Source organism: Danio rerio, chromosome 16 (assembly GCF_049306965.1).
Source record: "Danio rerio strain Tuebingen ecotype United States chromosome 16, GRCz12tu, whole genome shotgun sequence".
Classification (NCBI taxonomy): domain Eukaryota; kingdom Metazoa; phylum Chordata; class Actinopteri; order Cypriniformes; family Danionidae; genus Danio; species Danio rerio.
The window spans coordinates 56,898,414-56,913,300 of NC_133191.1; the positions used below are offsets into that span (position 1 = coordinate 56,898,414).

At 36.2% G+C, this 14,887-nt stretch overlaps 1 protein-coding gene across 39 annotated transcripts in view; it reads right to left on the reverse strand.

Annotated features, from left to right (window-relative positions):
- Positions 1-14,887, reverse strand: part of ubr5 (ubiquitin protein ligase E3 component n-recognin 5) — a 107,494-nt gene that overhangs the window by 37,860 nt on the left and 54,747 nt on the right. For 23 of the 39 annotated variants that reach the window (XM_073924663.1, XM_073924661.1, XM_073924660.1 and 20 more), the window contains 10 exon segments: positions 14,252-14,406; positions 11,797-11,888; positions 11,124-11,270; positions 9,425-9,543; positions 7,946-8,072; positions 6,909-7,038; positions 6,564-6,724; positions 5,143-5,382; positions 4,778-4,901; positions 2,881-2,992 (listed from right to left, as the gene is read on the reverse strand). In XM_073924663.1, the coding sequence (XP_073780764.1) occupies positions 2,881-2,992; positions 4,778-4,901; positions 5,143-5,382; positions 6,564-6,724; positions 6,909-7,038; positions 7,946-8,072; positions 9,425-9,543; positions 11,124-11,270; positions 11,797-11,888; positions 14,252-14,406 (1,407 nt within the window). 39 annotated transcript variants of the gene reach the window in all.

Below are 14,887 nucleotides of genomic sequence, written 5' to 3' on the forward strand. Positions count from 1 at the left end.
AGCAACACTGCGACTCCTTTATAGAAAACAAAATTGTTGGCAGCAGGACAAAAGGACAACAAAACGCACCATCCTGTAAGATTATATAGCTAAAAAGCACAGCAGGAAAATCAATGACATGTAAGGATTATTTTCGTCCTCATCACTCAATATTTTTATTCTAGTTTAGTCTATTACAAAATAGTATATTCCAAACATGTCCCAAAAATTGTGCCTGATATAAAAAAAATAAAAACACATACTTTATAATTGTAATATATAATAGTAAAAATATAACGGATATTAAAACGAAATCAAATGCCAATTATTTACATACTGCATTCTGATTTGTCAAATAATGTGCATGTATGCATGGTATAGCATATACATACAAGGTAACACTGTAAAAACTAGTGGATAATTAACATGTCTAATAACAACATATTGGCCGAATTAGTATTTTTTTTTTGCTTGTTTATTTTACAGGGACAATACACTTGACATTGTTATACGAAGATAACCGATGTTGCGTACATAGGGCATATAGCATTAGGCTAATTTGCAGCCCTCGCCCCTCATTAGGCTTTACATAAAAAAAATAAAAACAATCAAGAATAAAACACAATACAGTAAACATGTGCAATATATACAGAGCCACAAACATAAAATGCAAGTCAATCTGCATAAAGAGAAATGTAAACGGGACCAACGTGAAATAATACTTAATGCTCACATTGCTGTAAAGATTTCAACTATTCTTTCAGCTTTACAGAAAAAACTGGGAGTTCTGATTGTAACTTTAAATGAACAGGCATGGCATTCAATAGATGTGAACCTTTTACAGAAAAGGGTGACTGACCCACAGCGGTTATGCATCTGCGGATTCTACAATTCCCACTTACTGTCCCTCTAGTCTTCACCCCATCACTACTGAATTTATGTATCAACTCACAGACTACTTTAGAAGCAAGACCATGTATACACTTAGGCCATACTCACTCTAGGTACAGTTGCCTCGAACCGGGCCTCGAACCCACCTCCCATCTCCCCCGACGGCCCGCACTAACACCACAAATGGACTTCGGCACGCTTACGTCATCGCTGCTGCGCTGTTCAGTGAGAAGCGCTCTCTCACTCAGCAGCACAGTAGAGATTTCTCTAGTTATATCGTTTCAGTCGTTTAAAATGCAGTGACACGCAGTCAAATATTTCGCCAAACAGTCCTTAAGGATACGGTGACACGCAGTCAGATATTTCGCCAAACAGATCCGCCACGTTTGGCGCTCATAAACAATCATAAAGCCCTCGTGCTGCAGGAATGAGGAGGTCTGCTGAAGCGGCACAGCTGACGTACAGTGAGGGGTTCTCGTCTTTAATAAACTACGGCAGTTTGCGTTCACTGAACAGTAAGAATGATTAATAAATCCATATGAAACAGTCCCTTAAAAGTCACGTTTCGCTTTCAGTTTCGGGCTTTGGCGCGTTTTGCACTCACACACAAGCGTACCGTGCCAAAGCCCAAGTGAACCGCGCTCAGGCACACCTCTTCCAACCGGGCCAGGGCCGGCCAAGTGAACCGTGCTTGAGCCCGATTCAGCGCACTCACACTTCTCAAACGATCCGGGAAACGGGCCTGGGCACGGTACGGATGGCATAGTGTGAGTAGGCCCTTAAACGTGGTTTTTAAAAACTAAAACTTTAAATGATTTTTTTTAAGAATTTGACAATGGTGCCATCTTATTGGTTTCTGATCCATTACTTTTAAAGTTTGTTTGTAAAGAGACATTACAGGCTTAACAACTGACTGGGTTGCTTGATGCCAGATTATTGCACAATAAGACATACGTGATAATATCATAGCATGCACAAACATTTGCGCTGCTTTAAGAGATATATATGGTCATATCATATGATTTAAATGTGTCTTTATAGTCTTGGACATTTTCTTAATATGGGCATCAAACTAAAGCTATAAAGTACATTTTCTGTATGACCTTATTCTACATGCCCAATCCAACCCAATACCTAAATTTAAAGGGATAGTTGACTCAAAAAATTCCATTGACTCAGTTTCCACTTGTTCTACACCCGTTTTTTGTCTAATGAAGAATTTTCCATAGCATACAAAAACCCATAGTATTTTTCTACTTTGAAAGGTTTTCTACTATCAGTGGCCACTGTTTTCTACAAAACATCTTCTTTTAAATACTTAATCTGGAATAATTAAAGGAGAGTACATTCATTTCATTTCTGCATGAACTACCTCTTTGAAATAACCTCTTTATCTAACTAACTATTAATAAAGAGTCAATTGAGGCGAATGGAGGACTGAGGGTAAAGACAGAGTTCATGGTTTGTTAACATCAAGAATTGAACTTAAAAATAAGGTGTGATTGAATAGAAAAAATGTATGCTGTTTGATATTCCCTAAACATTACGATTATTATGAAATAATGTTGGTGGGGTGACACAGTGGCTCAGTGGTTAGCACTGTTGCCTCACAGTAAGAAGGTCGCTGGTTCGAGTCCCGGCTGGGTCAGTTGGCGTTTCTGTGTGGAGTTTGTATGTTCTCCCCGTGTTGGCGTGGGTTTCCTCCGGGTGCTCCGGTTTCCCTCACAGTCCAAACACATGCGCTATAGGGGAATTGAATAAACTACATTGGTCGTAGTGTATGAGTGTGTGTGTATGAGTGTGTATGGATGTTTCCCAGTGATGCATTGTGGCTGAAGGGCATTTGTGTAAAACATATGCTAGATAAGATGGCGGTTCTTTCCTCTGTGGCAACCCCTGATGAATAAAGAGACTAAACCGAAGGAAAATGAATGAATGACAATAATGTTGGTCCATTAAATGAAAGAGATATTTTCAACCTCTTTATTAATAACCGATGGTGTGTTTTACCATCCTCATCGTGCTCGTCATGCTGTCCTTCAGCCTCTGCGTTCTCCTCTCCCTGCTCCTCCTGGTCATCATGGTGATCCTCCTCACCTGCAACACCCTCCACCACCTCCACCTGTACAGGTAAACATTCCAGGTAGCAATTCAAATCAATACTGACCAGGGATGGAACTCTTTGATCAACTCACAATTGGATTTGATGTACAATTTTGATTTTAATTACACTTGATTTTCAGTTTTTTTTTTTTTTTTTTTTTTTTACAAAATATTATGTACAATGTACAAGAACTATATACATATTTATATCATTTACAATAAATGAAAAGGTGTCCTTTTATTTAGGGTAGGAATCCTAAAAGTAATTTCAATACTTTAAGACCTTCTCAGGATATTTTAAGACATCATCACCACTTCAAGTTCTAATCAGTATCCAACCATTCACTTAATAAACAGTTGTTAATAACAGTTGTTAATAGGTGTGAACCTACACTGGTCTCACGGTTCGGTAACGATTATCATGCCATCGATTAAATTCAATTCGATATCTCGGTGCATTGACGATGCTTTCTATACACAATTTTATATTTTGATTCACAGCACAAGAATTCTTGTCTTAATGTATTAATATACTTATATATTATTTGTAACACAATTTTGTCCTTTAAAACAAGCAGTCAGATATATGAACTGCACCTTTAAAAAATCAACTACATGCACAAAACAACATGAGTATTTATAGCAAATAAACAAATGTAAATATTATCTCGCTCTCTTTCTGAGTGAGTTCTTATGCCCCTATGATTGGTCACACGCTCAACAGAAAGGGCTGCGAATGGCTCTAACGCTCTGGCGCTGTTCACAGATGAGTGACGCTGATAAATAGGAGTGGTGATCACAGCTTGTCCATGATAAAAGCGGAGGAGAAATCTCGCTCTCCAGACAGAAACAAAGCTTGAAAGAATAAATTACGCGGCTGTTTTCAGCGACAGGCTTCAGCCACTGTTTAAACTCATCTTTCTCCAAACAGGAGTATGCAAACTTACATTCTTCCATTTTGCCGTCTGATTCGCTCTATAGTTTCACTACATGTGGAGAGCGTCACATCACCTTCCAGCGTTTGTCGCAAATTACGAGGCATTACCTGGATCCAGGAGCTTGGCCAGATGCGCCCGGCCCGAACCAATCACGTGGATCGAGCACACCGTTGCTAATATTAGGAGGAAAAGTTTCTGCTTTTTTTTTTTTTTGAGTCAAACACTGTGGACAACGCTTGAACAAAATTTAAGATCTCGTAAAATGTGATGAAGACTTTTTAATACCTTTTAAGGGCCTTAATTTTCTCATAATCAATTTATTAACTTTTAATACTTCAGACCCCCTGTTATAGGGCTATTAATGCATTTTTCTATGTGAAATTGAAATATTAAAACAGACCTTAAAGTCAAATCAGGCAAATAAAAGACATGTCTTCATATAAACATGTCATGGCTTTGCTTGTGCTTTTTCCATTTAAAATATAAGGAAACACTAATAAGCCTCATACATGCTGCTTTCATAAGTTGAAGCAAAAAACGTATGGCCTGACCTAACTCGGTGAAACTAGAGTCCTATTACATAAAATAAGAAGCAGAAACACTATTTTAATATATGTATCGTACAAAGGCTTTTTAAAGACAGTCAGTTCCGTTCAGAAATTCATACTCTTACAGGATATCAATATGCATGACATCAACCACTTTGAATAGTATAATATTATTAATATATTATTATTAGTATCATTACAACCCTACTACTGTCACACTGATGTAATCTATCCTAAGCAGGACTAAATGTGCAGATTAAAAGGACAGAGTCTAATATCATGAATGGTTCTTTAAAGTGTTGAAATAGTTGTTAATACCTCTTCTACGTCAGCAGACACGATATCATCCTGCTCCTCGTCCCGTCCGCGGGCTGTCTGAGACTGGCTGCTGCGGCGGGGCTGCGGGTTCCTGATGATGTATGAAGAGGCAGACTGACTGGAGCTAAAAGAAAACATTTCAACTCAGATTCAGATGCACACTAAATCATTTTGTGATATCCTTTTCATACTATCAATATTTCGAAGGCATCTAGATTGATTGCAGAGAGAATAGAAATGCCTTTTGAAAGTCTAAGAAATAATTCATGAATGCTATACATCGATTTCTGCACTGTCTGGACAGCAGGAAGCTTCAAATGAATCGTGGTGTTATCAGGTTTGGGTTTGACTAAAGCGTCTCTCACCTGCTGGACTGGTCCGGGGAGGGTCGAGGTGGCAGAGGCTCCACAGAGAAGAGCTCCTCACTGCCCTGCACTGCATCAATGCTGGTACTGGCCAGAGTGAAGGGAGCTGTTGGCCGAGCGATGCCCATACGCACCGGCACGATCAGAGACTCGGCCACATTGCAGAGCTCCTCCACTGCGTACGGCAACAGTGCCTGGAACACACGCCTGCACTTCCCAATAGGCTGAGGGATGAAGTTGCTAAAGAAAATAAGAGGTTTTACAGGGTTTTTACAAGTCAACATAAATTTTTGTAGCATAAAGCAACAATCAGTGATCCCACTTTATGCAAAACGTCAAACTCCCTGACTTTTTCCTGATTTTCACTGACAAAAATGAAAAATTTCCATGAACTAGGCACCTTAGCTTTAACAGTAGCATGGAAATTAATAATAATAATAATAATTAGATTTATTTAGCGTTTATCTAAATATTCAAAGCACTTTACAGGTTTTGGGGGAATCTAGTCATCTTATGCTTTTTGATAGGGCTGCACGATATTGGAAAAATTAGACGTTGCAATATTTTTTTCTGCAATATTTATTGCGATATGAATCTAATTTAATCAGATGACTTGAATAGCTAAATTTGGAAAGTACTCCTAATATTATATTGCTTGGGATGATTTTTTTAGGCGAGTTAAATAGTTTTTTTTTTTTTGGTGAGTCTAACTGTTTTCGAGTATAAGATGAATGATCAAATCTTGTACAGAAATTATTTAAATGCACTTGAAATCCTTCAGTCATAGGCCTAAAAAAAACAAAGCAAACAAGCACTCTTAAGGTTAAACTTCACAATTACTCAACAATATAGTTCTTGGACAGCTATAATTCCACTCAAATTTCCTGAGGGATGAATAAACTGAAGCTGAACTTGACATTGCAGATCCTGAAATGTGACTATTGCGAATGATCCCATTGCAATATCAACGCTGAAGCCATATATCGTGCAGCCCTACTTGTAAATATTCAGAATAACAATGTTTTAATATATTTGGTTAGACTAACCATAACAACAGGCAAAACGTGAATTAAAATAAAATCCATTGACAATTAGAAAGGAACATTTAACGGCAGGGGAAATTACAATTCTGTTTTTAAATACTGCATTGTTTATCATTCTGCTATATCAAAATAAACAAAAAAATTATTTTTAAATAATGTCAAAAAATGTCAAATAAAAAAAAATTCTAACAAAAACCCATGATATTTCATGTCCTGAAAAAATATACATAAAACTCCCTGACTTTCAATGTCTGGAATTAAACCTTTAAACCCCGATCCTTTCATATTTAGCCTTTTTAGTCAATATTTTACAAAACCTTTTCTATTCTCAACCCCTTCACTGACTACAAAAGAATAAGCACAGTAAATCAGTCATACTTCTTTTTCTTGGAAGATGCCATCTCCACGCTGAGGATGACAAACACTCTGGCCACAGAGCGCAAGAACCTCCGTGTGACATTGATGGCCTCTTCCCGCCGGCCAGGGGTGTATTTATTCTGCAGCTCCTTCACCAGGGTCCCTAACAGTGTGTCAATGAACTAGAGAACAAAAAGAGAAATGCAGATATATTATATACACCCAATAATGCATTATTTTTCGAGTAATTCAACAGTCCATCGTGATTTATTCATTACATATTTTAGAGAAGTCTAATTATAAAAACTGCATTTTATATGACATTTCTATACTTGGATGGCTCAAGTGCAGTTTTCTTTAACTCACAGTGATGTCTGGTGCACACTTGACAATAAGGCAGTGTGTGAAACAGTCCAGTCTGATGGTGCCACTCTGCTGGTTGAGGTACATCTGCTCCTCCGGTAAAAGGTGAGCGATTCTGCTGCTAGCGCTTAACCTGGAAAGATATGACATGCAAAAATCACTTTTATAAGGGGTTTAAACACAGTTGTGTTGTAGCGGTGTGTGAATATAACCAGCATCTCATGGTAAAAATGTATTAATTTTATTGTTTATAATCAGACTTGAGAAACACTTTGATTGACATTCTCCCTTTGTACGAGTCATCAGAGGGGGAAAGCCCCGCCCACTAGTCCCCCTCTCTTATTAGCATAGGACGTTAGTCTTGTTTTTGAATCTGCCACTATGCTGACTCGCATGCATATGTAGCTCCACCCTCTTTTGAAAAGAGCCCAATCTCATTTGAATTTAAAGCAACAGTAACCAAAAAGCCACAATTAGGATCAAAGCCTAAAAAGGTCAGTTTCACAAAGTTAGACTTCACATAACAAACTCTAGAGACATCAGAGACTTCTTTAACCTCTTGGAAAAAAGGCATTATAGGTTCCTTTTAATATGCTGTATGTTTATCCGCTTGTTAAGTGGTGACGTGTTTGTGACTTATGTAATACTGTTTCCGGGTCCAAGACGCCATTCATTCGAGTGGAGAAATCATTCGTTTATGATCACGTTTTATTCCTATCACACATTAAAGTTAATTGTATATAAATTCATAGTGTACACAACAATCTCTGGGCTTGCTGCATAACAAATACCAAAACTTTAACAAATTATAAAAAAATTTATTACTTTCTGGCCATCAGATATTAGGCATGGACATATATACTGCGATCGTGATTTTTGAAAGTATTAAATCGCTTTGTAAACGTTTTTTTATTACCTTTTCATGAGTCTCCTCATTCAGTTGAATAGAGCGCTTGGACCCGGAAGCCGCTTCGCGTGACGTCACACTTAACAAGCGGATGATGAAATTATCATGTGGCCATATTTAATGTTCAACTTACGGGTCTTTATTTTCCTGAGAGCCGAACATTATCATTGACTTCAGTGCGTTCCAGTCCTGCAACACTCGCTCCAGAGCCAGCTGAGCAAAGCGTGGAGGTTCCAGGTCATGATCTGGCATATCAGAGTCTGAGAGAAAAACAGAGACATGTTGATGATCAGCAAAACAGCAAACCTTCGTGTATGAGTGGGTGCATCCATTTGCATCTTTTTGGCTTGAGACTTCCGGTCTCGTTCACTTCAGTTAATTTTTAGGCATTAAAAACAGCTTGTTTTGCTGCTTGATGTTGCAAACTGATATTTTTTTATTATATTATTGTACTATGTATGTAAAGTCATTCAAACACTTGCTTGTAGAGCAAGACCGTTTCCGTAGACCGTTTTCTGCTGCTTATTATTCCTAGTCATTTCTCCGATATGGCAACTGAATCAGAAGCTCTAAAGCTATCGCAAAAACGAGCGCACTTCCGCATTTAAGAATAAGGTCAAATGAAACCTAAGACAGATTTACAAGCAATAAAATTCTCAAACTTATTCAATTTTAGGTAGTGCATAGAGGGGTTTTTTCATCGCATCTGTGTAACCTTAGTAAAACTTGAAAAGTTTTGAAATCAAAAGTTTTAAAGTTTAAAGCTTTTAAAAGTTATAAAAAAGTTTTCAAAACTTTAAATATTTGTTGGCGGAAACAACAACAACAATAAAAATCAAAACAGCGAAGTGTGTCCGTTTCTTCAGAAAAAAACTACTATTTCAAAAACACATTATTTTAATTAACAATTTACATAATTTACTGCTGGCTTATTACCTGCTCATTATTAAGATATAACAGACAATTAAAATAAAATGTGACCAATAATTAATTTTCTGATTTATATATGGCTTAACACTAAGGATTTCTTTAATGGCTAAAAAAAAGTACTTGCCCTTTCAAAAAACTAATTTTAATGAGTTATTTCTTGGACACATTTTAAATAGTGTGTCGAAACAAGCAGAGCCTAGTTGTATACATACATTTCTTTAAAAAGAAAATCATTAAAAACAATGTATGCACAACAGAAAGTTATATTATTAGTTATGAATAGAGTTTTGCTAAAAGTTTAATTTAGATGTGTTGTTGGTGATAGCATGTGTGTTGGATTGATTGTGATGCTTTTCATAAAGGAAAGTTAAGACCAGTTAAAAAAAGATCTACAAGACAATATTTCAGTGAATTTAAGACTTTGTGAGGCCTAAATAGTATTATTTTTATTATTTAAAACATTAAGACCTTGCAAATACCTTGTCATTAAATAAACTTCCCCTGCCTTTTGAATAAATCCTTTTCTTTGATTGGTATTTACACGTAAGAGGGCAGAATCAACCTGTCAATCGCATGAGATCCACTAACAGCAAACACAATCTGATTAATTCACCATGTGCAAAATCATATAAATATTTAATTCATTTTCCCTCAGATGCGTCATAAAATGTCCATAAAGCACCTTCAGCACTGGCAGCTTTCCGGTTCCTGTCCTCTCGAATGCGAGGAGGTCGATACTGACAGTGTTCGACACTCTGCCTTGCAACAGTCTGCACCAGAAACAGCAGGATGTGCTCTCCCCTATCAGACACAAACAAATGAGAGAAAGAGTTCAAAATGAAGAATTCCGATATTTGATATCTTCCAAAAGACTTCACAAAATGATCTAACAACAAAAAGTTGGGGTCGAACTTATTAATGTGCTGTATGAATTGACATAGTGGTTGAAGAAGTTATTGCAGTCTAAATTCAAAATACAGATTTTTTTTTTTTCCAAACACAGGTTGCAAGATTGTGGACACCAATAGAAGCACGTCAAAAGCAAAATTAAGTATTCACATAAGTAGATTACATGCGTAGTTAGTGCAAAAACGTAAACACAGGCACATTTCAGCACAAATAAAGTAAAATACACAACGCATATGGCACAAACGCACTAATTTAAATAACTGAATTCAAGCTAAACGCATCCGGTGAGTGAGCTAGAGTGAGTTTGGTGTGAAACCAAAACTACACTGATAACTGGTCAGCTAATGTTTGCATGTGTAATGTTTTTATCATCTCCTAAATAAAAATAAAAACACCCTATGTGGATTTTATAACTCTTTTACTTTAATTATAGTGTCTCATTTCAAAGGCTGGTGCTGCTTACTCCAGACGTTTTTGGCTGTGTCCGAACATTGAGGGATGGCTGAAGTAACATAAATTGTTTTCTATAGGATCAAATTCCCGCCTAAAGTATTGTAGGTAGAAAAATAATGAGCATAAATAAATTTTTTAAAAACTCACATCGCATGTAATATTATAACGTGCAAAAGCAAAAAACTAAATGCAGAATAAGAAACAACAAGGTCGCTTATCTAAATAGTAGCATGAATCAAAAAAGGAAACGCATTTAAACAACAAACATTACTGTAACATTAGACACCCGTCTGTGATCGCAGGGTCGATCTACTGGCTGTTGCATAATACAGTATATATGGAATATGTTTTATATGTATAAGGAATATTTATATGAATCCCCTGTGGCCACAAGTGTCCATATTATCTGAAACTACTGGAGAAAAATGTTTCCCCACTGCCACACTGAGCAGCCGCAAGCTGCATTGGAGTGACGTCAACTCCCCTTCGTCTGATTGGCTAGAGCAGCAGCTGTCAATCTTGACTAGTGGACCAATGATGACGCTGAAGACAAATATGAGCGGAAAAACTGATTTTGTCTGAACACGGTTATAATTTTTGATCCACGCTTATCATCTTTCAGCACACAATCTCGCTGTTTCTTATTCTGCTTTAAGTTTTCAGTTTTGCACATTACAATTTTACGTGCAAGGGTTTGATTTACGCTCATAATATTTATATCCGCAACTGCAATACATTAGATCTCATAATTTCCTATCAACTGGCAAGACGGAGTGCTGAAATATAATTGGTTTAATTGGCAGTGGGCGGAGTTACACAGATCAAAACAAAGACAGACTTTCAGACAGGAAATGCACAAATTCAAAGGAGAATAACTGACTGTAGCATTGCTTTTACAATTAACAAATGTGTTCACTTGTGTGTCATCAATCTCTACAAACATATTATGGTATTTTTATGCTTTAGAGGAGTTAAAAACCTACATACAGCACCTTTAAAGGTCTCTATAGTTCTCAAACCTGCTGTTAGGAGTGGTCACTAGATTAGTGGTGGTCAGCAGCCTGTAGAGCAGATCCAGACGTGCCGCTTTCTGGCCTGCGATGAGAGTCTTGCATTTGCACTTCTCCCAGCAGTCACAGTAAGCTGTTGGTGACGTCCTCTTCAGTCTGGAGAAGAAACAAGAGCATGTGAATTACTGCTTTAAAATCTAGTGAACTGCTAAATCTAGTAGCTTTGGTATCCTTTAACTTGGCAGACACTAATTAGATTGTTTAAATTAAAGTGCTCAATAACTAAAATTAAAACCTATTACCTGGAGACATTACTTTATAAAAAAAAATGACACAAAAACATAAAAACAAATATAATCAGACTAAATAAAATATGAACAAAATACTAAAGCATTTTGAATTGCTTTTTTTTATTAGTTTTAAAGTAAATTGTCATATGACTTATGAGTTTTGTTAACTTTAGTTCGTCAACCTAAACTAAGCTTAAGGAATTCAACTTTTCTACATTTTAAATTTAATTTCTATAATTATTTTCACTATATATATTTATTTCTATTTAATTAAATTTTTTTGTTCTAGAAAACAACTACGATGTTCACAATACATCCCCTTCAAGAAAGATACCGGTGGAGTTCATGTAAATAAATTGTTGGTTTATAAGGAATTATGGCTGATCACTCACTTGCAGTCGTGCCCCTTGTGACAGACTCTAGCACATTCAGTGCAGCAGCACAGCGACTCCAGCAGGCCACAAGTTCTGCACTCAAAGATGTCCTGCAAATAGACAAGTTCAGTTTTAGTCATACAAAATGGTTCTGACGCACTCCAAAGTGATATTTTCTTATCATATTATTTTAATGCATTAAGAAACACTGGTCCACAGACTTTACTACAGTAGGGGTAGACTTTCCAAGATACACACAAATGTAAGTGACACATGTGAGCGAAGCCATTATCCTAAAGCAGGGGTGTCAAACTCAATCCCTGGAGGGCCAAAGCCCTGCACAGTTTAGTTCCAACCCTGCTCCAACACACTTACCTGTAGGTTTCAAACAAGCCTGAAGGACTCAATTAGTTTGATCAGGTTTGAGTTTGACACCTGTGTGCTAAAGCATATTTGGCTAAGATGTTTTAAGCATGCCCTAGACCAGGGATGTCAAACTCAATTCCTGGAGGGCCGCAGCCCTGCACAGTTTAGTTCCAACCCTAATTAAACACACCTGATCAAACTAATTGAGTCCTTCAGGCTTGTTTGAAACTCACAGATAAGTGTGTTGGAGCAGGGTTGAAACTAAACTGTGCAGGACTGCGGTCCTCCAGGAATTGAGTTTGACATCCATACCCTAGACTGTTTGATTATTGCAAAACTATATTTAATATTCTGTCCGAAGCATATAATAAAGATATTAGGCCCAGCTTTAAATGTTGGTTTATAAGGAATTATGGCAGATCACTATTTCTGGAGTACTTTAACAAGGTACAGTCACGTCTAATAATTATCAATACACTTATGCCTTCGCATGTCTTATGGTTTGAGAAGAATATTGCTTGATTGGAAATCAAGTAAATCACACTGGTTTAGTTCACACTGGTTTAGTGATATGATGCTGTTTTTAAGATTGGAGAAAATTAAATACTCTTAGAGGATCTACTAAACGTTTTTATACAGTATGCAATCCAATCATCTCATACTTTGAAAAAGGTGCAACACTTCCCCCAAACTAAAACCAAGATTGAAATGAAAAGGTTTATGCCTAAAAGGATAACGCAATCAAACTCAATGGGCAAACATTACTGTTAAATACTTCCTCACCGTACTATCAAAACTCTGTGATTATGTAAATATTTCATTTGATATTAATAAAAAAAATTGTTGTTATTATTTATTCATTTATTTTGTTTACAAATATTTGAAGAGGAGGGGGGTTTTTCATGGGAGAAAAACAATGTAAATGTATGAAAAAGTCTTGTCAAATCGTTGTATGTATTAATTCACCTTGTTTTTTTTTTTCAATTAAAAAAAGCTATTATTAAAAAAAGAAACACACTGGTAAAATTCTGAAATAATTTAAAAACATTTTTACCACTTAAAATAACCAGTTGCTATTAAAACTGTAATATATTTATGTGATTCCAAAGCTGAAATCTACACAAAAAAGTACACCCATTTAAATAGAAAGCACTGATTCTAAATAGTAGAAATGTATCCCAATTTTACTGCTTTTTCCTGTATTTTGGATAAAACAAATGCTATAAAAATACAAGTAAAAGAAACTTATTTATAATATATATTTACATTTATTAAAAGAAAAACATGAAATATCTGTAACACTTTAAAATAATGGTACATCAGTTAATGTTCATGTATTTACTAACGTGAACAAACTATTAGTAATTCATTTATTACAGTATATCTTCGCTATTGCTAATGTTAATTAACTAGAAAATTACTTTCCATGCTCCTATATACGCATGGCACGTCAATTGGTTAAGAACAGAGCAATACGCTGGTGTTTAATTGCATTGCTTTAATGCACTCCTGCATTGGGCTCACACATATACTCTATACTCTTGCTACTTCATAATCGTAGTGGACATTTCTTTTTGTCTCACGTTGAACCCAGCCGACCAATCAAAACAAACTGGGTCATCGAAAAAATCAGCATCACACATGGGAGGGGTTTAGGAAGAAATGAATCACTGAACAAATCATATGTTATTGGAATACTTACATAAAAATAAATGCATATTATAAGACAATGAAAGTGTTTTTTGACCTTGCATGCATATCAGCCTGTTGTTGGAGGCCCCCAAAACCAAAATATGACCTTTTTAATACATAATACAGATTTTTTAAGTTAAATAACGTTCATGTAAACTCATGGTGGATTAACTATTGTTAAGCAGAACGACTTCGGATGTTAATAATGCATTACTTAATGTTGAACTATGATCAATGACTATGCTTAACAAGATCATTCATACTTAATATTAGTAAATATATTAAAGGACCATACACATACATATAAAAAACATACACTTTTGAACTTCTATTTCTAAATTTACAAATAAAATCTGAAACTTTTGTATGCATTTTCAGTGTATCTTTGCATTGATTGAGCTCATTAGTTTTCTACCTGGTTGATGTGTTCTGCTCCAGTCCAGGTGAAGCTGCAGGTGTCGTTACAGCACAGGACGTACAGTGGGGAGTCGTCTGGATTGGTTCCTGAAGGACAGATCATCTCCATGAACACAGATGCTGTATCCTCTTTCTCTCCAAGACCTGGTTCACCTGCACAAAAACACAAGCTCTGTTTAGGGTCATTGAATGCTATGAAACATGCATCTAAATCAGATGACCCACATCTATATTATTGCTGCAAAAATTAATTGAAGGCAACCAGCATGCACATAAATATTTTTTCAGATTAGGAAGCATGAATTAACTACATTAGGTCATAATTCACTGATGCAAAAAAATAGCAGATGATTTAATCTTGTGATAAAGAAACCGATAATGGAGATGATGATTCTGTGATGATGACAGCTGTTTAAGCCACTACTACCGTGCACTAGAGACCTTTCACTGCTTCTTCCAGCTACTGTTTTTTGTTTCACTTGCTTCCCTTTTCAACATAAATAAAGAAATAGAAAATAAATAAACACATTTCATTTGAGTTCAATTAAATGGAATGATGAACGTGAACGAGGAGCGCTTCAAATATATAGAAATACAGTCAGAACAGTTAGAAATAGGCTAACAATTTTGCAAT